The sequence below is a fragment of the Trachemys scripta genome, chromosome 8 (genome assembly GCF_013100865.1).
Source record: "Trachemys scripta elegans isolate TJP31775 chromosome 8, CAS_Tse_1.0, whole genome shotgun sequence".
NCBI lineage: Eukaryota > Metazoa > Chordata > Testudines > Emydidae > Trachemys > Trachemys scripta.
In genome coordinates, this window is record NC_048305.1 from 45,085,755 (window position 1) to 45,112,862 (window position 27,108).

At 48.3% G+C, this 27,108-nt stretch overlaps 1 protein-coding gene across 1 annotated transcript; it reads right to left on the reverse strand.

Annotated features, from left to right (window-relative positions):
• Positions 1 to 9,219: 9,219 nt before the first annotated feature.
• Positions 9,220 to 15,787, reverse strand: FASLG (Fas ligand). The gene is made up of 4 exons (XM_034780453.1): positions 15,392 to 15,787; positions 15,153 to 15,198; positions 13,735 to 13,791; positions 9,220 to 13,286 (listed from the first exon to the last, which is right to left on the reverse strand). Exons 1-4 carry the CDS (start codon positions 15,782 to 15,784, stop codon positions 12,892 to 12,894), a joined length of 891 nt encoding a protein of 296 aa, XP_034636344.1. The 5' UTR covers positions 15,785 to 15,787; the 3' UTR covers positions 9,220 to 12,891.
• Between the last annotated feature and the right edge of the window lie 11,321 nt (positions 15,788 to 27,108).

Below are 27,108 nucleotides of genomic sequence, written 5' to 3' on the forward strand. Positions count from 1 at the left end.
ACCAGTCTTCAGTGGGTCTTTGGAAAGTGATCTCAGCATTCAGCTCTCAAGACCCTGTAGCCAACAGGTGACCTATATTAATCCCCTATGGTCAAGGCTTTCAAAGCTTCCCATGATAGTGAGTCACAGGAAATATGCTGTTACAAGAATGTGTAAAAGGAGACCGAACAGTGGTGATGGTGCAGGTTAAATCAAATGACTACTCAGGCATTAACAAAGGAAACTGCCAACAGTCTTTAGTGGGCAAGACTTGAAATGGGAGGCCTGGAGAAAAACTAACTGAGTTTTTAATTGAACCATTGGCTGGAAGCTGTTTAACATACATTTGCTTAAAACATACTCCTTGATGTTTAACTGTGGGGTAAGGAAAGCACATGCAGTGCAATCAATTAAATTAAACGTCAGCCCTCTGCACTGTCAGGCAGCATTATTAACCCCATTTTGCAGATAGAGAAAAAGCAAGGTGCAGACAGAGGTGAAGTGGTTTGCCTGAGGTCACTCAGCAAGTCAGTGGCAATGCCAGGAATAGAAAGTTGAGTCCTGGTTCATTACTTCCATGACACCTACAAGAAATCACTCAGCAACAGGTTGCTGGCTTTCTTTTGGATAGAGGTTACCTGAATCATCACATACCTAAGCTGAGCATCTGCAAGAACTTGCAGCCAAACCAGTTGTCCTTCCTCACCACATTCCCCCTCCCTATTGCATAACCTCATTCAGAGAGTCATATGTAAAAGTAGATTCTAAAGCCCAGATCCTCAAAGGTATGTCAGCACCTAACTCCCAGATCCTCAAAGGTATGTCGGCACCTAAAGGTATGAAATTAATGGGCATTAACAGACTAAATACCTTTGAGGATTTAGGCCTAAGTTCTTTGTGGCAGGGCCCATCCATTCTGTAAAACACCCCCCACAATTTTAAGTGCTATAAAAAGAACAGCATTAATAATAATGAGTCCCCTGCTCTAGCCATTAGGCAATACTCCTTGCTCATCAGTTAAGAGTCTGGCTCACAGACACATGCCCTCTTCACAGCCCCATAGTGACAAGGGAAGTTCAGGATGTCACTGTAGACTCTTAAAAAGTGTTGTTTTAGCTTCAGATAGCCTGTCTGAGCAGATAATCGAAGTAGCAACTATGAGGAGGAACCCTCTGAACCCAAGATGGTACCTGCAGCTGCTTTAGAAACATTAAAGTTTCGGTTTTGTTCCATTGTCTCTCTGTCAGGGCTGCAGAAACAGTCCCTTGCATAACACATTTCATCTATGGTTCGTTAAGGCTAACAGTGTTAGCCAAGCAGTGTGAAACTGCGGGTGGGCTGGGTCACAGAGGTACACCTGAGCTGCTGGCTACAAAGTGGCAGCTCAGAGCATTCACATCTCCAGCCATTTGGCCCCACAGTGCATTCTGAGCTGGAGAACGGGCGGAGCCTTTTCTTCCTCTTCTTTTGCTCTGTGGAGGTTCATAGCACAGGAATCATTGTGCTTCGTGACAATCAGCCAGCACACTGGCCTTTCATTTCAGCTTCCATCACTCTCAGGAGTTTGGCACTGTTCCCACCTCTATATGCCCATCAGCCCAGGTGAGCTCACCTCAGGCTCGCTGGAGAACCTGGCTTGAGTTTCGGCTCTGAGACGACATCCTGAAGCATGAAAATTTCCCCTGGTTTAACAGCGTTCATGGCCAACATTAAGGTTCTCCACTTGTTTGACCTCCACCTACGGCAGAGCAGAATTCAGTGGAATAGGCCAGATTCTCCCATTGGCTCTGCCCACTTTACACTCCTCAGGCAGTGCAAAGTGGATGGGTTCCCGCTGCAGCTTGTGCAGGGGAACTGTCCACTGGTGTATGGCTGATGTAGACAGCACACAGCCAGGCCCCACGTCCCCAGGAGAGGGGCTGGGAAGGAGGCATGGCAAAGCAGAGCTTCACTACACCTATGCACCACTGACGTAGGTTAGAGCGGCTAGCAGCCAGCTCTAGCTTCCCCTGGCTCCAGAAAGCACTAGACCAAGAAGCCGCAATCAGCTCCCTCCAGCCCCCTCCCACTGAGTCTGAAAGGAGTCCACTGCTTTGTGGGATAATATTGGAAGCAATCTTTAATACCCAGCTCTTAGACCTCAGAGCACTTTACAAAGGTCAGTGTCATCATCCCCATTTTACAGATCGGGAAACTAGAGGCACAAAAAAAGTGAAGGTGATTTGCCCAAAGTCACACAGCAGGCTAGCAGCAGACCCACAAATTGAATGCAGGTCTCCTAAGTCCCAGTCCAGTGCCCTATCCTCTATGCTATACTGCCTTCAGTTAGAGGGGGTTATGTAATGATGCCCATTGTAGTGGGCCTATCTAGCCTCTAGGGCTGTGCATCTCCTTCCTCTAGAACTACACCTTACTCTACACTCAACATCTTCTTCAAACCCCATGATGCACAAAGGGTTTCTTGTCATGATGGAAAAAACCTCTCCATCGCCCGTTTGACACAGTGCTCCCTCCTGGCCCCTCACTGCCAGGAAACAGGCCCACTGCAGCGTTACGTGTCCAGTGCTTCTAAGAACTCCGCAGGCGCCCCACCCCTCCCCCGTCCCCTCTTTCTCTGCTAGGGCAGAGACTTGATACAAATCAACCACAAAAGGGCTCAGACCTCGGTGACATTACTCACTACAGCCTTCACTATGTAGCACCTTTTCTGAGTCAGGTTTAGCCTCACAGTGATGGGCTGCTGCACGGCTCAGATAAGCCTTTGCTGGCAGGAGCTGCTTTCAGAGAGTCTCGCTGGGGCCGAAGTCTGTTTAACCCTGGGCCAACCAGTCACTTGGTTTTTATTTTAATCAGTGGGAATGCAAACCTGATGCCCTTGGGAAGAGGTAACTGATTGCACCCACAGGCAGTGTGCAGACAGCATGCGAGATTGGTACAAGCTACCCCAATGCACGTGAGCTGTTTGGGTAGTCCTGCCCCCACCCCCAATCTGCCACTTGTGCCTCAATTAATGGTGGATAACTGACCCTTGTCAGATTAAAAACTAACCGAACTCCATCCTTTCTCCAACCCTACTTTTAATACTTTGGGATCAGCACAGCTAAGGAGAAACCCACCCTTCTAGCTCCATCTCTCTGCTCTGAGTTTCTTGTACCCTGTTCTTGGACCCCTGCCTTCCTTTTCAACCACCAAGATTTGTTGTGGGGCCAGGCTGGCTCGCTCTTGGGCCTGTCCTCCCACCCTTTCAAGTCTGGTGTGCATTGGGTATGTCCCACAATGCACCACGAGCCACAAAATCCCAGAATTCAACCCTGAGGCACCAAGATTCAGCAGATACCCATCATGACACTGCAGCACTTCTTCAAAGGTAGAGGACAACAGAGGCCCCCAGGCTGGCTCACATGGGAAAGACAGGATGGCTCCTGCCATGGTGAAAGGCGAAAGGCAAGAGGTTCTGTGGCAGTGGTTTTAAGGGATGAGGCGGTGGCATAGGGCCCCTAGAGATTTGGTAGTCCAGTTCAGGTTTGGGCCAATATCTGAATCAAGCCTCAGACATTTCTGAGGTTCTTTTATCATTACTTAAGATCCATCTTCTCTGCTGGGCAAGTGACCACACTGGGTTTTGTCATCACTACAAGTGTGAGTTTGCACCTGGCACAATCCCTCTACTCGTGCTTGATCTCACGAGCAGTCAGAGTTATTGTCTAACACATTAACGTAGCAGAGGCCCTTGGGGAAATGGCACTTGGTGACCCTTAGCCTGCTCTATGCCCCCCCAATGTGAGACAGGAACATAAGGGCAGATCCCCCAGCCTCTAAGACTGGATGCACCATTCCCAGCTTCCTCCTCCCACATTTCATCTTTATTGCTGGTGCATAAATCTTACCTCGGCTTTGCAACAAACAGCAAGAGCCAACGTTTGGAAAACTGGGGGGTTAAACCTGGGCACCTAAAGCTGTATTTAGCTCCCTCAATGGCCTGATTTTCAGAGGCGGGAGTTATGGGAGCTCTGTACTTCTGAAAATTAGTCCACTAACTTTAAGCACTTCCTCCCAAAAATTTGAGCTAAGGCTCCTTGTGGAAGCTAATTTCTTCCACAGTCAAGGCAGCGTTCCCACAGCCCCAGCAAGGAGCAGAGCAGTCAGTCCGTTATAGGGCAGGCTTGAGTTTGGCAGGGTTCCTGTAATCCACTACCAGGCTTCCTTCTGGTGGGGGAGGAGCGTCCATGCCCATAGCCAAAGGTGGATTAAGGTCTCTTTGGGCCTTGGGCTGGAACAAGTGGGGGGCCATGGCCCTGCCCCACCTCTTCACTTGCAGCCCCATCCCCATTCTACCCACAGCCCTGCCCAGTTCCCCCACACACACACACCACTGTGGCCCTGAGACTGGAGAAGCTCTGTGCCCCTGCTGCAGCCTGAGCCACATGGCAGGGAGCGAGAGCTCCTCCTGCCCCAGGGCCACGGCCGGGGGAGATTTTTCCAGGGGCCCCAAATTGGCTGGGGCTCATGGGCCCATATGGTAATCTGCCTGGGCCCACAGCCCATCTGAACACCCAGGGAATTGGGATTTCTCACCCATCTAGAGATCTCCCTCGGTTTCTAAGGGCCATATTCCAGCACAGAGCTCTTCAAGGGGTAATTCTGCTCTACTTCTTTTCAAAACCATTATGGGTCCCGCTATCCAGGAAATGAACACTGCTTGATTGGAAAGAGGGCTAATCACCTAAGGAAATAACACTGACACTTTAATCAGATCTCATCAGCAAAGTGAGGGTTTGGGCTCTGTCTGACCATGGCTGTACTAGCGATCCCAGGCAGCTGTAAGAAGTGATGCTTGTGATTCAACAGGTGACATTCTTCCCTTTAATCCAGTACTCAGCATAGCGTTAATTGGAATACGCTACTGGGGAGGGAGCCTTTGGATCAGTTGGAAACACTAAGTCCTGCCCTTCATGGCAATTGAAGATCTCATAGTATTTTCTGCAAATATAGGCCTGTTAGACCCAGTGACCCATCCTAATTAGAATCTCCCTGTCTACATTCCCCTAGCAATTTCAGCTGGAAAAGAGCTTTGTCTTTCATCACTTCTTCCCTCACACTGTTGTTGTATGCTGTAATAGCAGCTGGAACATTCTGCACTAGAAGTGGCTGCATGACAGGTTTGGGTGAACTGGCCCATGAACGTGTGGCATTTTGTCAAAAACCTTTGGGAGCCTTCCAGATGAAAAGTGCGATAAGATTTTTGTTACACATGTGTATGAATAGGGTGCTGATACAAGCTGGAGGATTAAATCCACAGAAGAGGTAAGTAAGCCATATAACACTGTAAATTTGCACCTCATAACCTATATCTCAGCAACATGATTCAGTCCTGTCCTAGAGAGACCACCTCTAGAGATGGGGAAAGGGTTTGCTCTGCATGGGCCATTCAACCCTTGCATTCTCTGCAGAAATGCCTAAACTTACAATCAGGGCCGGCTCCAGGCACAGGGCCAGCTCCAGGCAGCAGCCCAGCAAGCAGGTGCTTGGGGCGGCCAAGGAGAGGGGCAGCACGTCCGGCTCTTCGGCAGCAATTCCACGGCGGATCCCTCAGTCCCTCTCGGAGCGAAGGACCAGCTGCCAAATTGCCCCCGAAAACTGAAGCGGGGGTGGTAGAGCAGATCACGACTGCGGCTTTTTTTTTTTTCCCCCTTTCTACTTGGGGCAGCAAAAACCCTGGAGCTGGCCCTTCTTACAATTTGGGGGATTTTTTTCATTTGGATACTTGTCCACTGGGAACATAGTTGAGGCCACCAACTCCAGCAGATCACTCAGCAGCTGGTAACAACGATTACTCCCTACTAGCCAAGGCTGGATTCAAAGCAGCCACCTGCTCCATCTACAAGTGATAAACATCATGTCATGCCCTGAGCTCTCTGATTCCTCTAGACCAGGGGTCAGCAACCTTTCAGAAGTGATGTGCCAAGTCTTCATTTATTCACGCTAATTTAAGGTTTCACATGCCAGTAATCCATTTTAATGTTTTCAGAAGGTCTCTTTCTATAAGTCTATAATATATAACTAAACTATTGTGGTATGTAAACAAGGTTTTTTAAATGTTTAAGAAGCTTCATTTAAAATTAAATTAAAATGCAGAGCCCCCCGAACCAGTTGCCAGGAACCGGGCAGTGTGAATGCCACTGAAAATCACTTCACGTGCCGCCTTTGGCACCCATGCCATAGGTTGCCTACCCCTGCTCTATAGCATAACATAAGGGGAGATGGTAGGGCATAGATAGGACACGTGATTTCCCACACTGTGGTGGTCAATTCTGTTATGAGAAAAAAAAGTGGAACTCTCTATTTCACAGTCTCAGCTGCTAAAGCAGGGCCGGCCCAATCAGCTCTGGCCACAGTGCAGCCACTGCACTTTACTAGCCAGTCCACTTTCACAGAAGTGCACTTCCCAGAATCAAGCAAAAGGAAACCACCCTTCACATGTCACTGAGCTGAACTTGAGTTTTGCTCATGGGGGGGAGGGGGAGGGGGAGGGAAGGACCTGACTAACCTGGGCAATCACAAACTTTTTCAAAGAGTAGGCCATATCTTAATGTAGTATTCCACACACGTGTTTCCCTGTGGCCTCTTGAATAATTCCCCACCCCAACCAGTGATGTTAGGAAGCTCGTTAGGGCTAGAGTGACCAGGGAGACTTTGGTGCTGCAACACTCAACATTTAGGAGCTCTGCCGCCTAGTGGAATTCACAACCCTGAGTGAGGCGGCCCAACTCCCCAGACAGCACACGGGGAGAGAGGTGCTGACAGAAGGGATTCCCCAAAGCCAGCCTGCTGTTGAGCAAGGACATGCCTAATCTGTCTTGTTGGAAAGGCAGAGGAAAGGGGGATAGCCTCCTTGCCAGAGGATGTTGTGAAGGGCAAGACTATAACAGGGTCCAAAAAAGAACTAGATACATTCATGGAGGATAGGTCCAACAATGGCTATTAGCCAGAAAGGAAAGGGATAGTGTCCCTACCCTCTGTTCGCCAGAAGCTGGGAATGGGCGACAGGGGATGGATCACTTGATGATTGCCTGTTCTGTCCATTCCCTCTGGAGCACCTGGCACTGGCCACTGTTGGAAGACAGGACACTGGGCTAGATGGACCTTTGGTCTGACCTGGTATGGCCACTCTTATGTTCTTAGCCTAGGCCCTACCATTTAAAAGCAGTTAGGTACCTGTCACTGCTCAGGAGTCACGTCTCTGACCCCCCTCCTGGAATTAGGTGTCTAAGGCAGCCCTTTCCCATGAACCCTCATAGCGTACTGGTTACAGGACACACCTGAGATGCGGGGGTTCAAATCCCGCCTCTGCCAACTTCAGAGCAGATCTCCCATCTCACTGCCCTGACCGGTCGGCTGCAGTTTCTCCTTCTCGCTGGCTCAATGACTATTGAATTGTTTATACAAAGTGGAACAGTTGCTAACAGAGAAAGGAGCAGTACCCCATCTCACTACGCTCCAGGCCAGCAGTTATTACACTCACCTGCAATGCGGGAGACCCACCTTCATGCCTCTGCTCCTAATCAGGGAGAGGGGGGATTTGAACCTGGTTCTCCTACATCCCAGGTGAATGTTTGAACTGAGGATGGGGGGAGGGAACACCATCCCCATCCCCTCCTTAGCTGTGCTTTGTATAGGGCCTGATCCTGTAGGCCTGCTTTCAGATGTGCTCTTAGAATATCTCCTACATCAGGCCCCACTGGGGAGCTAGGCAGGGGACCGTCTAGCTGATGGATCCTACCGGGGCTTAGGAGTGAATTAGGTGCCAAGCAGCTCAGCGCTGTCAGGACTTCGGTAGTTGTGCCCATGTCCCTGGGTAGAAATTCAGGCACTTGGGTTTAAATGGCTGCTGAGCGATAGCTTTGTGATTGCCAGCGACACTTGACCGTTAGCCTTAGTGCCTAAGTCTCCCTTGTGAATCCAGCCCTTGGTGTAATTCTAGCTGTCTCTGAATGTGGTGCAAAGAGAAGGAACCAGGACCACATCACCACCCAGCTCACTACTGACCACCAGCAAGTGTTCCATGGACCACCCGCCACCGACAGCCTCTGGTGCGGGAACTGCTTCTCTTGGCCTCGCCCAGGCGGGGAGAGTGAGAAATCAGCAGGCCCCCAGTACAGACGCTGCCAATGATGTGGTGACTTCAGGAAATTAAAGGGCTGTTCAGCTGATTGCAGACTAGGGCATTAAAAGGACCAGAGTCAGAGGAAATCTGCATGGGTCCCTGGAGCCCAGTTGTTATTATTTGTATTATAGCATCACGTGAGATCAAGACCCCACTATGCTAAGTGCTGTAGGAGACAGTCCTTGCCCCCAAAGAGTTTATACTCAAAAGAGATGAAAGGGGAGAGGACAGGGAGGAAAGACAACTTGCCCCAGATCACAAAGCAGGTCAATAGCAGAGCTAGGACTAGAATCTAGGTCTACCTGAGCCTCCCCCCGCCACCCTTCCCAGTGTCTTAACTAATAGACCCCACTGCTTCCCCCAAGGTCCCCAGAGCAAACCCTATCTCCACTTCTCTCCCAAACGGCACGGTGTTCAAAAACTAGATCTGGAGCCATATTTTGTGGCTTGGGCTCATCTCTTCCTTATTGTTTTACCCACTTTCATTCTCCTTCCCCGCTCAAACAATCACCAGGAGATGAGCCTCCATAGTCACGCTGCCCTGAGGAGTGGTGCACAGCCACCTGATAGCCGATATGCCCAATTCACACCTTGATGCCATGTGGCTTCTTCCAACAATTAAAATCATGCGCCTATCCTCCACCCACCTAAACACTTACAGCTGGCAAAGATTGAAATAAATCCCAAGCTTGGAACTCACTCAGCCTATGAGGAGCTCAATTCCCAATTTCACACCTGCCCCATACTTCTGCCATGAGCCAGACCACACTAGAACACCCAATGGGGTGTGTTTGGCAGGATTGGAGGGGGACTGGAATTTGAACTGAGATCTGGACTCCATGGCTGGATCCAATCTTTCTAATAGCCCATAAAAAAAAAAATCTGGATCTGAACATCCTGGCATTTGGAAGAACGCCTCTCTGCCCTATGTATAATGAAGACTGTTGAGGAGAGAAGGTTTAGTGCTTAGCTCTCATGAAATCCACATTCCTATCACATGAATGAGATGAAGCCAATCACACTTATAAAAATAACATTATTTATACTGTACATATAGATATATATTATAGGGAATAATACATCAATAGTTTAAACGGATTGCCTGCTTGACTGCTACATTGCTTTGTGTCACATTAATTACTCACAGTCTGGGATTATGCTGCAACCTGTTCAGCAAGCTTCAAGTCCTGGTTTTCAGTTACTACCTAGGCCAAAAATAGTACTTCTGGTAGTGAACACATAGTGCTCGCCAACATGTCCCGTCCTTTGTGGAGGTGCCAGTAAAAACCAGTACAGCCAAGTGATGGAACATGGAGTCAACCAATGAAAACTAACTGAGACTATATTCTCATTCCGGGAAGGGCATTTGAGACATAGTACTTGGGGCATAAATACAAGCCGGGCTTTTATATCAGGTATGGTCAGTGGAGGTTAGTCAGGGGAAGAATGGTTGGCTTTGCCCATTTTGATTTCAGGTGCAGTCTGGTCTGTACCCACTGCTGTACGTTGACTCTGATCACAGCTTCTGAGCAGCTCTGCACTCTGCTTCTCCTGGGTATACTAATATTGCACCTGTTCCCAGACTAAGCACTAATTGGACATATCCTGCAAACTCTGGACCCTCCCTCGTACTCACAACAGCCATCCTATGTCAATGCAATGGCTCCTCCAGCATGCCCCTGGGGTTAGAGAAAGCAGGGGTGAGCACTCAGCTGGTTTGCTGAATACTAGGGCTCCCTGGATGGGGACCAACCTTCACACAACTGCCAGGTTTTGGAGGTGTTCTGCCAGGGACATTTGTGGCAGGAGTGGGTTTGTTAGGAGACCCAGATCGGGAAGACCCCCAGAGAGGAAATAGTGATTTTGTTTCCTTCCCCCACTATACTGTTTTAGTTCTCTCCTCCTCCACGCAATACCCCGCTCCCCAAGTGTGGTCCCACCCTGTCCCCTTCCTCCCCCACGACTAGCTGGTCTCACCTGACAGTGAGTCAGTACGGGGTAGAGGCAGCCTGGCAACCTACCCTCCCCAGAGAGTGCAGGGGACACCTGGTCCTTGTGAAGGACCAAAGGGGTGAGGGGATAGATAAAGAGGGATGAAGGGCCATGGAGGGCTGAGGGGGACCTGGGGAGTCAAGGAGAGTTGTGAGGCTTGGGGACCTGGAAGATGGGTCCCGGGGAGCTGGGTGGATGCTTGAAGGTAACAGAGAGTGGTGGGTAACAGTGGAGAAGCTAGACTGAGTTTGGGGGGGGGGGCTGGAGATGTATTTGGGGAGCATGTATTTGGGGAGCCATGGGAGGCTGGGAGAAGTTGGTGAGACTAGGGAAGGCAGTGGGATGTTTTGGGGAGCTGTGGAAGGCTAGGAGAGGATCTGGGGGGTCATGTGGGAGCTGAGTTGCATTGGGGAGTGAGAGGAGGCCAAGGAGATGTGCTGGGATGGGTTGGAGTGCTAGGGAGCTGCGGAGGTGAAGCCTGGGGGAGGTGCTGTAGGGGAGGTAAGTGCAGGGTAGATTGGGGAGACTGGGGAGGTGCAGAGGCTGGGAGGCTCGGGGGGGGGGCGGGAAGCCAGGGGAGGTGCTAGGGTGGATTAGGAAGGCTGGGGGCAGAGCTAGGGTGGGCTGAGGAACTGTGGAGGTGGGGGAAGTTCTGGGGGGGTTATGTGAGAGCTGGGTTGTGCTGGGAAGCCAGGGGAGGTGCTAAGGTAGGTTAGGGAGCCATGGGAGGCTGGGGACAGGGTCTGGGTGGGCTGTGGAGGTGGGGGAAGTTCTGGAGCATTATGTGGGGGATGGGTTGTGGTGGGAAGCCAGCGGAGGTGCTAGGATGGGCTACGTATGTTGAGGAGCCGTGGGAGGCTGTAGGAGGTGCTGGGGGAGATTGAGAAGCCGGAGGAAGGTGAGCTGAGGAGCCGGGGGCGGGGTTTGGGTGAGCTGGGGAGCCAGGGGTGGGTTGTGGTGGGCTGAGGAGCCATGGTGGGAGAAGGTCTGGGGGGTTATGTGGCAGCTGGTTGAGCCGTGGAAGGCTGAGGGGCTGCTGGGGTGAGTTGGGGATGTGTGAGGAGGGGGTAAGAGAGCCATGTTGTGGGTGAGGGATGTGTTGAGGTGGTTTGGGGAGGCTGGGGAGCTCAGGGGAAGGTGCTGAGATCTATTGTGAGTACCAGGGGCTACTGGAGGAAGGGCTGGGTTTGGGGTGGCCTGGAGCCAGGGGGATGGGCAGGGGAGCCAGGAGGGCTGGGTTTGGGGAGGGGGCTGCTCTCTCCTCACCTTTCTCTGGAAGCTCCCATCCTTGCCTCGTTCCCTGACAGCTGTTGCCTGGTTCCAAGGAGCGAAGCCTGCAGGCAGAACCCCCCAGGGGAGGCAGAGGCTGCCCAGCATGCACCACAGCAACCCCAGGGCCCAGGAGGAGCCTTATGAGGTCGCCCAGATGGATGCATGGCCCTTGCAACCTGCCCCATCACTCAAGGGTTGCTGGAATTCCCCTCCATCACCCAGGATCTCCAGGGACTCTGCAGTGAGGGGTGTCCTGGACTATTTTAGAGATGGGCCTAAACTAGCTCCCCAGCTGCAAACATCACCCACCTGGGGGGAGGCAGGGAGAGCTCAGATCCAAATCCATCTCTGGATGGTCACCTCAAAGTTCCTGAATGCAGAACAGGACAAGGGCTGTGCTCAGAGCACCTCCCCTCCCAGCTGCTGGGAGAAAGGGATACAGAGACTTTCATAACCCCCAGGAACAATTCTGGATTTTTTCAGACACATTCATTCCTGGTTCCTAAACTACAGACCTCAATAGATCCCCACCCAGGATTACGTGGGAGTTCTGGGTGTAACCCCACCATGCTGTGCTCTAAATTCTCTCCAGCACTCTTCCTTGCTGCTGGACCTTGCCTGAGTCAGCTGTGCTGGGATGCTGGATACCCACCACGTGCTGTTTGGCAGAGAAGCAGTTAAAGACAGGGTCTTCCCTCCCTCCACACTTCTGTATACCAAATTATCCATGTAATTATTGCTTGTTATCCTCTATAGAACACGGCCCAGATGAGCCCTGGGAATAAAATCTGGTCCTGGGAATTACGCCAATTTCTAAGTCAAATGTGAGGAGGGGAGGGGGATACATTTGAGGATAAAAATGGCAAATAACTTAAAAAACCCTACTACTCTGACATACCCTGCAGACACTTGGAGCACCTGCAAAAGCAAAGAGTTAAGGTGCTAAATGGCCATACATAATATAAATCTCCCCCCACCCCAGCAATGATCGCATCCAGCGCCAGGCAGTGAACTCCCCAGTCCTGTGGAGATCCACCCAAACACTATCTCTGCAGGGGCCCAAATGCTGTCCTTAGTAGGGCAAACGGGATTTTCATAGATGTAACAGAGCAGAACTGAGCCCAATGCATCAGCTTCTTCTCAGGTAGTAAACACTCTCCTTGAGTGAGTAGTGAGTTTAAAGGAGGCCTTTGGCATGCTAGATTTTTTCAGCTACACTTAAGGTTCTCCCAGGGTGATCCAAGTAGTTCACAAGGTGAAAGTTTTAATCCTTGGAGATCCATTTCCAAGTCAGTTTGGCTGTCACATGTCAAAGGCCAAACAAGGGATGCTTGGTGAGTTTCTTCCAGCTAGATCCTTGCTAGCCCAGCACAGTATTAGACTAGTCCTACGGACAGAATATTTCTTATACCGTACAGTACCCAACTCCTGTTAATATCAGTCCTAGTGCATATTTGCTGAAAGCAATGCTTTGGTGGCCAGCTCTAAAGTTTATATAAACCAAAAAATGTCTTGGATTCCTCAAAATTAACCAGAGCTGTTTCGGAGACGTTGACATACAAGCTGTCTGATTTGGTGAGGTTGAACAATGCCCCCAGGTAGCTGCCCCTGGCCCACATCTTTCCAGCCGCACAGTAGTTCATCTTTCTGTCCTCCATTAGCACCTGGCTAGCTGGGTAGGCTGGATTTTGTTTGAAAACCATGTGGTCTAAGGGCAGGTTGTTGCAGATCTTGCCTCGGAAGAACACCTTGGAGTACACAAAGTATAGGCCTGTTTCATTGATCACTAGGCTGCGGTGTCTGTATTGAATATTGGAGGTGAAGGCATGCCCGAGGGTGGCCACCCATTCCAGAGGAAGGGTTTTCTGATCAGCTTTGCCTAGTAATAAAGATCAACAAGAAGCATTTAGACAGAGGCACAGTTTTCAAGTCACACCAGTCATAGGCAAGTCACTTAACCTCAACTTCTTCCTGTAAAGCAGGCATGATGCCTGCCAAACTCAGAGCCAGGGGACTGTTCATTCATGTATGTCAAATGCTCTACAGTCTCCAGGCCACATGGTTACTCAGCCCAAAAGTGAAGTAAAAAACCCATATAAAGGTAAAAGTACCAGATGAAATGAATGGGGAAAGAAGTGGGAGTAAATCAGAACCCTTGAGTCTCACATGTCAATCCTGGAAGGCGAATGATGCAAAGGGAACTCTGCTGCTCGATAGCCAGATGACTAGCTAGGAAGTAACCCAGCTACCACTTTCCCCATCCACATCCGGCTTCTTGTGGCCATTTCTTTCCCCGGCATGCTGACTCTTTACACTGTGTCACATACCTGTTAAATGTGCTGCCTTCCTGATCACCTTCTTCTCTGCTGTTACATTCGGAAGTCCTGTGTTAAAATGGAGAAAGGAGACAGCTTCAGGCTTTGGGGAGAAAACGCGGTGAGGAAATTAAGACTAGGAAGGGGGTCCCCTCCGGGGAATTACAGAGAGACACACAGTTACAATGGATCAGGGGATATACTTCATCAGCCAGGCATAATTAACCTGTGATACTACCTGCTGCAGGACCGCATTCAGGTATACACCATAGCTTGGTAAATTTGTTAAAAAAAGAGGATTGGGTAGTTAATGTATAAGACTCAGAGCAACATCTGTACCTAGAATAGCTAGGAAAAAATACAAGGGCTATCAGATCACTTTAAGATGCCAAACTGATTCCCAGATGGGCTCAAGTAGAAATTTCTTTCTCCCTCCATATGGTATAATCCAGCTTTGCACAATCAGCTGCAGATCATTGGTCTTTTCTGATAAGACCATTTCCATGTCCCTAGAGAGTAGGAGCCTTGCAACATCTAAATGTAGAAGGCCACTGAAGACTCAGAGTGATTCTGTTGAACTTAATCAAATCTTTGGACAAATGGAAGTAAAATGCATCCGTTTTAACTCAGTTACAATTTTAAGACAGAGGCAGAATGATTTCTCAAGATACTTCCTTTCAAACTGTTTTCTAAACAAAACTGCACTGAAATTAACACATTCATCCAGAAAGTTGCGATTTTGAGGTAACATTTTCCAGATGGAAAACATTTGGTCAGAGAATGCTCAGCCAGTTTTAGTTACAACAATACAGCTTGTACACTAGATACTCAAAAAAATCAAGTTGCACTTTAAAAGAGGCAAAAAGTCAAAGTAATCAAGAGGAAATAATAATATAGTAATGTTGGAAACCCATCTGCTACCATTTTCCTTTCTCCTCCTCTCTCCCTATACCTGTTTCTCACAGCATGGCAAGAAAACCAGAATCCCACCTTTACAGTGAAGCTCAGGCTATCACATGCATCATCCAAGAAAGGAGAAGGAGGGACCCTGGCTGCAGAGTTGGAATCCAAGGGAATCTGAATTCTCGAAATGTTTATGTGTGTTCAGATCTAGGGCTGGGTCCATCTCTAATCAATGTTCCCCACAGGCTGCCTGCATCAGGCCAGCTTTCTTCTAGCCCTCAAGCAGAAGGGAGACCCCTACTGGCCCCCACAAGCCCATGACATGCACAGTTACTGCTACAGCCAAAGGAGTGAACATGTCATCTAAAAAGCATCAGAGCCTCACTGATGTAACTCTGCCATCTGCCACCCGAATTGAAGGCGCGGTGGGGGACAGGAAGGGGGAAAGTGCAGAGATGCTGCCATTCACAGAATTCCTGACCCGGGTTCTCCCACACACACTGACTTGCTGGGTAAGGATGGCTCACCTATGCGCTTCTCCATAGACGAAGGAACATGTCCAGTGCTGGTTAACTGTCAAAACAGGAGAGAGACAAGTTCACACCTAGTAAGTGACCACGGCATGTAAAATAACAATCAGTAATAGGGACAGATCCTCAGCTGGGGCAAGTGGACATTGACTTCAATCCAGTTCCACCAATTTACATCCACTAAGGGTCCCATTGCTGGACACTTCTATATCTATTAATAACCAGACAGACGTTACCTCTCGGAGCTCAGCCAGTTCCTTCTGCAGCTGGACAATCTGAAACATCCCCAGCCCCACTCCAGCGAGGGCCAGCAGGACCAGCAAAAACACCACCAAGAAACAGAGGCATGTGCCATCCCTCTTGTTGCTCTGTTTTCTCCTCCTCCTCTCCGGCACGGGTGGCGGGCAGGTGGCAATGGGCGCCGATGGAGCACAAGTGGGACTGGCACAGCTGTCCACCCAAAAGATCTGGGGGTAGACATAATTCAGGTTCTGCTGCATGGTGGGCAGTGGAATGGCTGGGCCGCCCTGGCTATGGAACTCCTCTTTCATGCGGCTGCTAAATCCGGCTGTGCCAGCCGCAGACTGAGCCCCAGGAGGGAAGCCGGCTCTGCCTTTATACGCCTGCATCACCCTAGCAGTGAGAGATCTACTCATACGTGCCTGAATCTGAAAACCCTGAGCCAGAATCAGCAAACCTCAAAGAGCTTCCGCCCACCCTCTCTAATGCAAGATTGCTCCTCCCACATAAAGGCAGCAGGCACATTAGGTGCTTTTAAGTGAGCAGCTAGAAGCTCAGCCATGGGCTGCAACTGTAACCTCCACAGGCCATGCCCATGATCCAGACACGCTGGCCAGGCCAAGAGAGCAGGTGCCCTGAGTTAGGAAAGGGTTAAGAGGGTGGAAGAGGGGAGGGTTCCCATCCTCCATTTAGCTGGGTGCTGAGTAACCACATTAGAGCACAAACCTGCCTGCTCCACTGTCACCAATTTCCAACAGCCTACGCTGGCAGCGCTGCGCAGTCCCACCTTGGCAGTTGTCTGCTTTGAAAGCTAGACATGGGCCTGGCCATGGAGCAGGAGCAAAAGAAAGGCAGGATGGTCTGGGGTTTAAGGCACTGGGACCCACAGAGCTTGGTTCAATGCCAATGTGACCTTGGGCAAGTTACTTAACTGCCCTGTGCCTCAACTCCCCCAGCTGTAAAATGGGGATAACAGCACCTCCATTGGCTTGCCTAGTGTGAACGCTGGGGACAGGGGCTATGTCTCTGTACAATGGCTAGCACAATGGAGCCCCAGTCTCAGCTGGGGTCTCTCAGGGCTACCCCAGTGCTAATAAGATCAATACACATGGAATAAGCAGCTCGCCATTTTGATGGCTTGCTACATAGATCACTGGTGCCATCATTCCACCTACATAATGCGAGCACAGCCAGTCAGTGAGAGAGCAGAGAAGCAGTGAATTTTGAGGCAGGGAATACACATCCCCTGGAACAGAGATCCAAAGTCTCCTCTCAAACCATCCTTCCACTCCCACCCCATGCGACTCCTTTCATTGACTAACTAGCGATGAGAGAACCCCAAAGAATCAGGGTTGGGTTGCATGGGCAGCCAACAGCTAGGATGCTTATTGTCACCAGGGTACTCAGCATGACCCCAAGCTGAACATCAGGAGTCAGCCAAGATGGCTGAGCAGGCTCCCTCTTGAATCCTACTGATCTGCACAGTTCACAGCCTAAACTTTTGCTCCCCTCCCCCCCGCTCTATAATGCCTGAACCCTCAAAGGTAAAAATGACTGCAGCATATCTAAGTGATTCATTAGACTTTTAGGCATTCAACACGTTGCAGGGATCAAAATGGTCCAAAAGCGCGCACACTGTGTGATGGGAAAAGCCATGCCAGTTCTCCAGCTGCGGAGTAAAATATATTTGAGCAGCGGATGCAAGCAGGCTTTTCCCAGCCTTCTGGCTCAATTCTACTTCCTACCACTCGAATGGTTGTCAGACTTGTCCTCAAAACCTTGACGCCAACCCCAGCAACCTGCCTGCCTTTTGAAGATGCTCACCACAGTCGTTCGCTGAAGCAATGCTTTGCAGTGAATGAGGTTTTGGAAACCCATGCAGGAACCCCTCATAACCTATGTTTCTTTATATATAAAGACAAAAAGCCACCAGAACCCAGCGCTATTTCCTTAAGCTCCTCCAAGTTCCCCCGCCCCAACCACCCCGATCACTGAGGTCCTACCTACGCTGTTAAACTTGGTTGTGTCCCAGTGGAGTTCTGATGCTGCCCACAATGGCCAGCCAAGCTGAGGTCAATCATGTCAGGACTGTGTTCTAGTCTAGGTATGGGCCTCATTACTGCATGACTTTATTATGCTGTTTGAACTAGAGAACAGTTTGTCCCAAGCCTTAACTTCCTAGCAGTTCCAGGTGGTTTGGAGCTGATGTTCTGGCTTGGGTCCATAGCTAGTAGTTTGGCTCTGTTTATACCAAATTTTTAAGCTCAGCTGGTCAGCCATTGTAGACAGGGTCTAAAGCACACCCTGTTCTGCCAATACCCCTAGGCTGAGACAATAAGATCTGTCACTGAAGAGGGACAAGTGAATTAAAAGCTATTTTCTTGGGCCTACAAAACTGTATCATAAACCTCCCATCCCCAAAAGCGCCCAGCCTGATCGGAGGCCATCCCTCCTCCACCTGAGTAGTACTTTATTTGGCCATTGGCTTCACTGTTGGGCACCACCTAAATATAGTGCATGCCCATCAAGATATGAAATGTTACTAACAGCCCAGAAGGAGGAGATGAATAAAACAGCTGGGAGATGATGCCTTGACCCACTTAGCTGTACCAAATGGAGCAGGAAAAATCATCTCAAACTTTTGGAGTGTCATATCCATATCCTGGCTATCAGTACAATGGAAAGGCTCAATTTCTCACCTATGTCAAAGCCAGCTGCCTACTTACAACCAACTGGGATAGTGCCGCAGATTTCCTATCAGCTGAGCCTCCCAGGTGAGACGCATTACTTCCATCTCCCATTGATATGACAGTTTTCATTTGTTTAATTGTTACTAAAGTACAAGAGAACCCTAGACTCAGGAAGGAGGGGAGAGAAAATGTTAGTAGGTGTTATGAGTGGGGGGTTGGAGCAGGAGACAAAAGGGGCTATTTCTGTCTGCCAATGATTGTGTGGGGTTCCTGGGACAAGTCCTTCACATTGTCTGTGAATCACCTCACCCGTGAGTAAAACGGATATTCCAATATTTACCTTCCTTCCAGAATGCCTGGAAAGTGCTCTGAGATCTCTGGGTGAAGTAGGCTGTCACTCATATTTATTATTGATCATTTATAATCAAAACCACACACTGTGGTTTAAGCTTCCTGCATTAATATTGTTCTTCTACCCCTCATTCTATAACCTATGTTTTAACCCCACATGTTGGATGGTACCAGTTTGGGTGGCACACTACTGAATGTATAACTGGCAGACAGTATTATTTCATAAACCTTCAGACAGTCAGCAGTTGCACAACTGAGGCTAAAGAGCATGTGCAGCTATCCCTTTTTTCAGTGCTAGGTACTGTGCTTAGTGCAACAGTGCTCATTTTGGTGAGTTTGTGGGCAGGACAAAAGCACCAAGAGCCTATCTTAAATGTCAGAAAATTGTTTGTTTGTCACCCACTGCTTCCTATTAGTACACATCTGATTTTGTTTCGGTGGGGCGACAGTGATAAGCGGATGAAAGCTGCTGCAGTTAAGCCCTTAGTGGGCTCTTGATCTGCAGTTGCAAATGAGAAGCACTGTAGCAAACAACACGCAATGTGGCTAGCTAAATCAGCTGATTGTTTTAGGATCAGGGGAGCTGTTTGCAGTGAACATTACCCTCTCTTCTGGGCACACACTGCCATGAAGATCACATCCCTGAGATGAGAGATTCTGGAGAACAATGGCAGCATGGCTACTCCAAGGTACCGTGTCATGATGTCTTCTGGCTGCGAGCTTCACTGGCGTCCTGTTCTGCATCGACTACACACAGCGGTAGTACACACAGCCTTAAATAACAGTAGACTGAGCTACTGAAGATGAGGCTGAGCCATGAGATTCAAAAGCGCAGAGCTGTATATTTTCTGGTTTGGAGCCATTAGAAACAGTTCAAATACCAGACTGGTTCTGGATCCAAACTCCCCACATGTGGGGCAGACCCACAGCTGCCAGGCAGAAGTTGGGATATAAAGATAAAAATGGGAGGTCTCTCTTCTCTCATCCTTTATAAGGTCCCACCTACATTTGAACATCTGCCTGTGCTAGGGGACCCAGTGATATAGAGTATGAAATGCAAAATTGAATGGAAGGAAATATTTAAATATAAAAATGTGAATGATAGTTGGCAATTGTTTAACTATGCTTTATTCGATGCTCCAAAAAGACTGCAAAATTCCATAAATAAGAAAGGAGGATTATTTGGTTAAAAACCATCCTAGTTAAGAGGAAAGGTAAAGGCTGCAATATAAAATATTTTTTTAAAATTATTAAATGGAAAAAATGGGGATGCAGATAGCCAGGAGTACACCTCAGCAGCTGGGAAATGCAGACAACTGATAAAGGAAGCTAAAGGTATCAACAAAAACTTTAGACCAATAGGGTTAAGGACAACTAAAAGGAATTCTTCAACTATATCAGCAAAAGTCATAGCAATGGGATAGGTCCAGTTCTAGATAAAGACGATGAAATTATTAATCATGATGGAGAAAAGCCAACAAATATTTCTCTTCTGTGAGTGGAAAGAAGCAGGATGATGTATTCATACCTTACAGTGACAATTATATATTTTCTATTCCATCAGTAACTAGGGGTGATGTTAAACAGCAACCATTAAAGATAAATATTTTTAAATCTGCATGACCGGATAACTTGCACCCAAGAATATAAAAGAACCAGCAGACGCACTCTCTGAATCATTCATGTTGGTTTTTAACAAATCTTGGAACACTGGGGAAGTTCTAGAAGAATGGGGAAAAAAAACAACGTTGTACTGCTGTTTAAAAACATGAAATGGGATGTCTCCGGAGACTATAGGTCAGCTAGCCTGACCTCACTCCCAGGCAAAATCATGGAAAGACTAAAGTAGGATACAATCAGTGAAGAATTAAAAGACGGTAATGTAATTCATGCCAAGCAATATGGTTTTATGGAAGATTGGTCTTTTCATACTTGAAGTTTGGTTAATAAAAGCAACGCTGGTGACAATCTACTTGGACTTCTATAAGGCATTTGACTTAGTCCTACATAACATTCTGATAAAAATAGCTGTATAGAAAAATCAGTGCAGCCCATGGATTCACAACTGGCTAACTGATAGAGTACGAAAAGTAGGTAAAAGGGGAAATCATTATCTGCGGGGGGTGTTGCTAGTGGAGTTCTGCAGGGCTCTGTTCTCAGCTGATTGCTGTTAAATAGCTTTGTCAATGGTTTGGAAGCAAAGATCAAATCATTGCTGATAAAATCGGCAGGTGACACAAATTGGTAGAACAGTAAATAATGATGGGGACAGATCAGGTATACACAATGACCTGCTTGGTGAGGTGGGTTCATCAGGACAGCGTGCATTTAACACAGCCAGAACATACGTTTAAGAACAAAGTATGTAGGTCACACTTCGAGACTGGCGAGCTGTATCTTGAAAAACTGTGGCTCTGCAACCAATCGAACCTGAGCCCCTGATGTGATGCTGTAAGAACATAACATAAGAACGGCTGTACTGGGTCAGACCAAAGGTCCATCTAGCCCAGTATCCTGTCTACCAATAGTGGCCAATGCCAGGTGCCCCAGAGGGAGTGAACCTAACAGTTAATGATCAAGTGATCTCTCTCCTGACATCCATCTCCACCCTCTGACAAACAGAGGCTAGGGACATAATTCCTTACCCATCCTGGCTAATAGCCATTAATGGACTTAACCACCATGAATTTATCCAGTTCTCTTTTAAACGCTGTTATAGTCCTAGCCTTCACAACCTCCTCAGGCAAGGAGTTCCACAAGTTGACTGTGCGCTGTGTGAAGAACTTCCTTTTATTTGTTTTAAACCTGCTGCCCATTAATTTCATTTGGTGGCCCCTAGTTCTTGTATTATGGGAATAAGTAAATAACTTTCCCTTATCCACATCACTCATGATTTTATATACCTCAATCATATCCCCCCTTAGTCTCCTCTTTTCCAAGCTGAAAAGTCCTCGCCTCTTTAATCTCGCTTCATATGGGACCCGTTCCAAACCCTTTATCATTTTAGTTGCCCTTCTCTGAACCTTTTCTAGTGCCAATATATCTTTTTTGAGATGAGGAGACCACATCTGTACGCAGTATCTGTAGCTACGAGGGCTAACGTGCTCCTTGGATGTATGAGCAGGAGAATATCAAGTAGGAGCGGGAAGGTGGTTTTTCTCTCTATGCACAGCATTAGTGAGACAGTTACTGGAATATTGTGTCCAGTTCGGATATCCACACTTCAACAAGGGAGTTGACGAATTGGAAAGGGTTCAGAGAAGAGCCACAAGAATGATCTGAGGACTGGAAAACAATCCATATAGTGAGAGATCAAAGACACTCAGTCTATTTAGTTTATCCAAGAGAAGGTAAATAGGTGCCTTTTAACCTGGTGTAGAAGTACCTGTAGGGGGAAGAGATTTTGAACAGCTCTTTACTGTAGCAGAAAAGGCCAGACCACGATCCAACAGTTGGAAGTTAAAGCTAGTCACATTCAGACTAGAAATAGAGGCACACATTTTTAACAGTGAGGGTGATTCACCATTGGAACAACTTATCTAGGAGTAGAGTCGCTATCACCTGATGTCTTTAACTCAAGACCGGATGTCTTAAAATATCCTCTAACTCAGTCAGAAGTTATGGGATTGATGCTGGGGTTACTGGGCAGCATTCTCTGGCCTGTGTTATGCAGGAGATCAAACTAGATTATTGTAATGGTCTGCTCTGGGGTACTAATGGGGGTGTGACATGTTGTAACTAGGTCACCCACTGTGGTAGATTCTGTAGTGTAGAATTTATTCCTCTGACACATGAGACTTTCCCCCCCTCACTCTCTCTGGTAGTCTCTCTACCTGTCCCCCCTCTTATTTATGGATAGATGCCAGGAGATGTGGCTGCGTGTCCCTAGCACAGAACGCTCAGACCTAAATCTTGGAAAGAACCAGGGCGGGAAAACAAAGCACCAAACTGACCTGCCCTATTTCTGACGTAGCACTGAGCTTGTGCTCCAGCGTCTAACTCTGTGGTAAGCACCATGGGTTAGGTTTTGTTTCGTAATTACAGGGGTTTTAACACTTCACTTTGCCTCGGCAACAGCACTTTGTTTCCTGAACTACTGATCATCGAGACATATTAACCTGAGCAGAAATGACGTGTGTAGGGGGAACATGACCCCCTGAATCAGCAGCCCTCCGGGAAGTCACACTCTTGACTCAATTGTGAAGCTCTTTTAAACAACAGCAGGGGCACTTTGCCTTCCCGTAGCACCTTCATTGCTGCGAGCACCAAGCCCTTCCCTTACACCGCCCCCAGGCAGTCTGTAAAATAGGTATACCATTAAGCGGAGAGGGAAACTGAGGGAGAGAAAGGTGTAATGCCTACCCAAGGTCACACACCCAGCAAGTGGCAGAGCTACGATGAACCCAGAACCAACAACTACCAAACTTACACAATGGCCACTAGCCAGTGCTGGCTCCCCTTTACTGGGAGGGCTATCGAGCGGCGGCACCTGCAGCTATCAGTGTAACTTTACAGCTCAATCGCCTGCCTGCTGCCCTCCAGTTTAGACCACATTATGAACGATAAAAGAACAAGAGACTCCAGGCAAGGGTGGGAAAGAGGGTAAAGGACTAGGCAGCAGGGCCCATGAGGAAAGGTTACATTTAGCTACTTAGAAGAAAAGCAGAACTGGGGGTAGGGATTGGAGATCTGCTCACATACAGGTAGTAACAATCAGGGAAAAGGAATTCTTTGCAGGGACCCACAGCTTGAAAGCACGGGGAGAAAATAGATCATTTAGGCATTGCAGAACAGCTCAGCAATGTACAGAATTGCCAGAAGGAATTGAGGGGCTGCGGAAAGGGGCACTCATAAGCTGCGTAAGAAAAGAAGTTTATCCGCTAATTAAACTTCGTGGCTAATCTGCAGACTACATGGTGCTGCTGAGACAGACCAGCTCGGAGATTCAGCAGTGGGCTACAGACCCTTTTCTCCAGCTTGGTGATTCCAATCCAGTCTAACTCAGCAGGAATGGGAAGCTGTTGCCAGCTCGACTCTTCGTTGGCCTATGGGAATTCACCGGGCAGGGCTGGTCTTAGCATGTTTTGCCAGGCCAGGCAACTATTTATGCCCCCGCGCCTAAAAAAAATGTAAATGCCTGACTCTTGCCCACTCCCCACACCCCCCAAAATGAAACTTTCCCCCTGGATCAGAAAGGACCCAGTCATCTTTGTGTTAAATAAAGGGAGTGGCCATGTCTCCCGGAAGGGCAGGAATTGCTCTCGTTTCAGGACCTATCAGAGAGAAAACAGGGGTTTGCCCTGGATGTTGTGAGCCCTGCAGACTGGCTCCCTCGAGGCCCCAGGACAGAGCTGGGCTGGTAATGCTACTAGCAGGCTAGGTGCACAAACGCACCCCCACGGCTGTCATACAATAGCATTGCCTCCGGGTGAGCCCCACCCCCCAACTGGTGCCGCAGACGCTGGCCACTGCTGCGAGTGGCAAGGCAACAGGCAACTCAGCAGGACCCCCTCCAGGTGCAAGCGGATACTGCTCCCCCATCAGGTTCTCTCACGCTTCATTTCCTCTGGCAGCCACCACACAGCCCAAAGGTCTCCCTCAAGTCAAAGGCCTTGATCGGTTTCCAGGAGCTCCAGCGTAGTCACAGAGCTCTGTTCTGAAGCCACAGGCCAGGGCAAGACTACATGCAGAGCTCTGCAGGTTGGTAAATCAGCAGGGCTCTCTGCTGCACAATACAACCAGGTTTTTTGGTGGTGGAGGGGGTGTGTGGTTCAGTACAGATTTGACAGCTCCTTCATCAGCTCCTAGTAGGAGCATGACATTTTCTGAGGTGCCTAAGTCCCATTTTGAAGTGAATTAGGCACCCAAGTCTCACGGAAAGTAAACAGGACTTTGGCACCTTTGATGTTCTGCCGCAACAGGTCCCTGTGCTTTCTTCTGCGTCATGCTCCATGGCCAGAGATCACGCTGGCCGCTCAGCAGAGGAGCTCACACAGCCACTGGCAGCTCCCCAGCAGGGAGCTTGGGGCAGCCCTAGTGCTATCACTGGCAATTCTCCCAACCGTGAGCTTGATCAGCCACCGACTTCCCGAAGTGTCAAGGGCCCCACAGCTCTGATATTTCTGGCCCTCACAGCACAGCTGTGTGTGGTTCCAAGGGAAATGCACATAACCTCAGCCAAGGTCCGTTGGGAAAAAAATCACAACACGATTACAAGCTCAGTCTTTGTTTGCAGCCCCTACTCTGCCTTTGCCAGATTGGAGTCAGGGACTATGCTTTGCTGTGGGTTGTAAAGTGCCCATCTCCAGTTTGAAACCTATAGCCACCACTTACTTCAATATAAATGATTAACAATAAGCCAGAAGCTTCCATTAAAACAGTGGAAGACAGGATTCTTATTTCCATATCTTGGTCCCTAAAATGAGATGTGGGGGGAGGGCAGGGTTTGCTGGCTTTATTTAATAAACTATATACTACAAACAGCTCTCCTACTATCATAACCACACTGTGTACCCACAGCTTCCAGGCTGCCTACATTCTACGGGGGGTGTTAAAAGAAGACAGGCTAAAACCCTTAATTATGGAGCATTGCCCAAGGCATAGATGACAAGGAATCTTTGCTAGTGTCCTTATTTTTTTTTAAATGCATGCAGTGGGAAAAAAGAAGGCATCATTCAACTTGCACTTGCCCTCAATGAGGCAAAAGATTTAATCCAGCCCAAACTCTGTGAGCTTTCCAAGTTCTTCTGCAGCTGGAAGGACAGCTGTCACTTCATCACACCGCACTGATGAGCTGACACAACTTGAAACTCAGGGTTTCCAGATGAGAGAGACTTTTCTTGATGATCTACCCACAGCATTTTGTGGTCTGAGCTCTACCCTTCAAGTGTTCCAAGCGAAGTGGAACATATTTATACTTAACCCAGTGAAACAGATATTAAGCTGTTCCATATTATTTCACTGTGCACAGTGAAATAATCAGCAGAACCCACTGCAAAACTAGTTGATATTTCAGATGCAGTAGTCTCAATTCACAGCAACACCCACTGTCTGGATGGTTTGCTTCGCTTCTGATATTTTCAATATTTCTGCTCAGTGGAAATTGGATATTTGGGTCTACACATCGGATGATTAAAATACACAGATGTAGGGTGCATGTGATTGTGAATGGAGAAAAATACCACCAGCAGTACACTTGTATTCCTATGCATATACAGCATGGACATATGATACTACTGTCTAGTGCCCTGCCTTTGACAACAGCCAATACTCAGTGCATCAAAGGGGACCCTCCTCCCTCCACTTCCCTACTGACAGAGGCTAGCTGCTTGTGGAGTTCCTTCCTACCTGAACTCCAGCTGTGAACAGCATAGGCTTGGACTCAGAAGACTTGGTTACTTTACCCTTGCTCACCTATGTACAAACATTAATGATCAAATTAAAATCATCCAGTACTTTTACAGTACAGCAAAGCAGTGTCTGTATTACCGCCTGGTATGGTGAATTCCACAGCTTGGCTACATGCTGCATTTCAGTGGCTCTAGGGTACGTTTACACTGCAAAAAACCCTACCGCAGCGAGTCTAAGAGCCCAGATCAATTGATTCAGGGTCATGCTACATGGCTAAAAATAGGGGCATCTACATATACAAATAGCCATGTAGATGCCCCTGCTCGGGCTGGAAACCATAAGAACAGTCATACTGGGTCAGACCAAAGGTCCATTTAGCCCAGTGTCATGTCTTCCGACAGTGGCCAATGCCACGTGCCCCAGAGGGAATGAACAGAACAGTTAATGATCAAGTGATCCAACCCCTCTGTTGCCCATTCCCAGCTTCTGGCAAACAAAGGCTAGAGACACCATCCCGGCTAATAAGGCTCTGAAACCTGGAAAGGGAGGGGGGTTTCAGAGCACGGCCTCTAGCCCAAGCGGGAATGCCTACACTTATTTTGAGCCCCAGTGAGTTGACCCGGCTTTGAGACTTGATGCTGTGTTTTGGGGTGGGGGGTTTGCAGTCTACTGTCGTTTACTATCATTTAATTTCATCAGTGTGTTCTTGTTCTATTACAGTACTGGCTAAAAATGGGGTTGATCAGTTTCCACTGTATCCTTGGTTCATTTTGAATACTTCATATTCAAGTCCCCTCACAACTCTGTTTCCCAGCTAAATAGTGGGAATTTTTTCCTCTCCATTCATTTTCTCTGAGATCTTCTGCACTAGTCCACAGCTGCTTGAGTTAGCTCCTCAGTGCTACATATGAAGATAGTAAACAGAGAAGTAAATAGCTAGCTGTACATAACACTTTTCATCAGCAGATCCCAAAGTGCCTTACCAGGGAAGTGGGCATCACTAGCCTCATTTTACAGATGGGGAAACTGAGGCAGAGAGGGGTGAAGTGACTGCCCTGGGTTACCCAGCAGAGCCAGAACTAAAACTCAGATCTCCTGAGTCCCAGTCCACTGCTCTATCCACTAGGCTATAGTATATGGAATTAGGGTGCGGACGTGATTCCCTTAACAAAAAGGGTTGCTGGGTCACTGGCGTCAAAGATGTTGAAAACCCCACATTAGACCTGAATAACAACCTGAAAACCCGTATGTTTGAAAAAGGAATTGGAAAGATATGTACAAAGATGCTAACCTGAATGTGGAGGGAGTCCAGAGGTTGTGAT

Coding starts and splice junctions, on each gene's coding strand:
- FASLG (XM_034780453.1), bottom strand. CDS start 15,784: ATGCAGGCGTATAAAGGCAGAGCCGGCTTCCCTCCTGGGGCTCAGTCT. Junction 15,199..15,391: donor AACTGGCTGAGCTCCGAGAG/GTAACGTCTGTC, acceptor CTGTTTTGACAG/TTAACCAGCACTGGACATGT. Junction 13,792..15,152: donor GTCTATGGAGAAGCGCATAG/GTGAGCCATCCT, acceptor ATTTTAACACAG/GACTTCCGAATGTAACAGCA.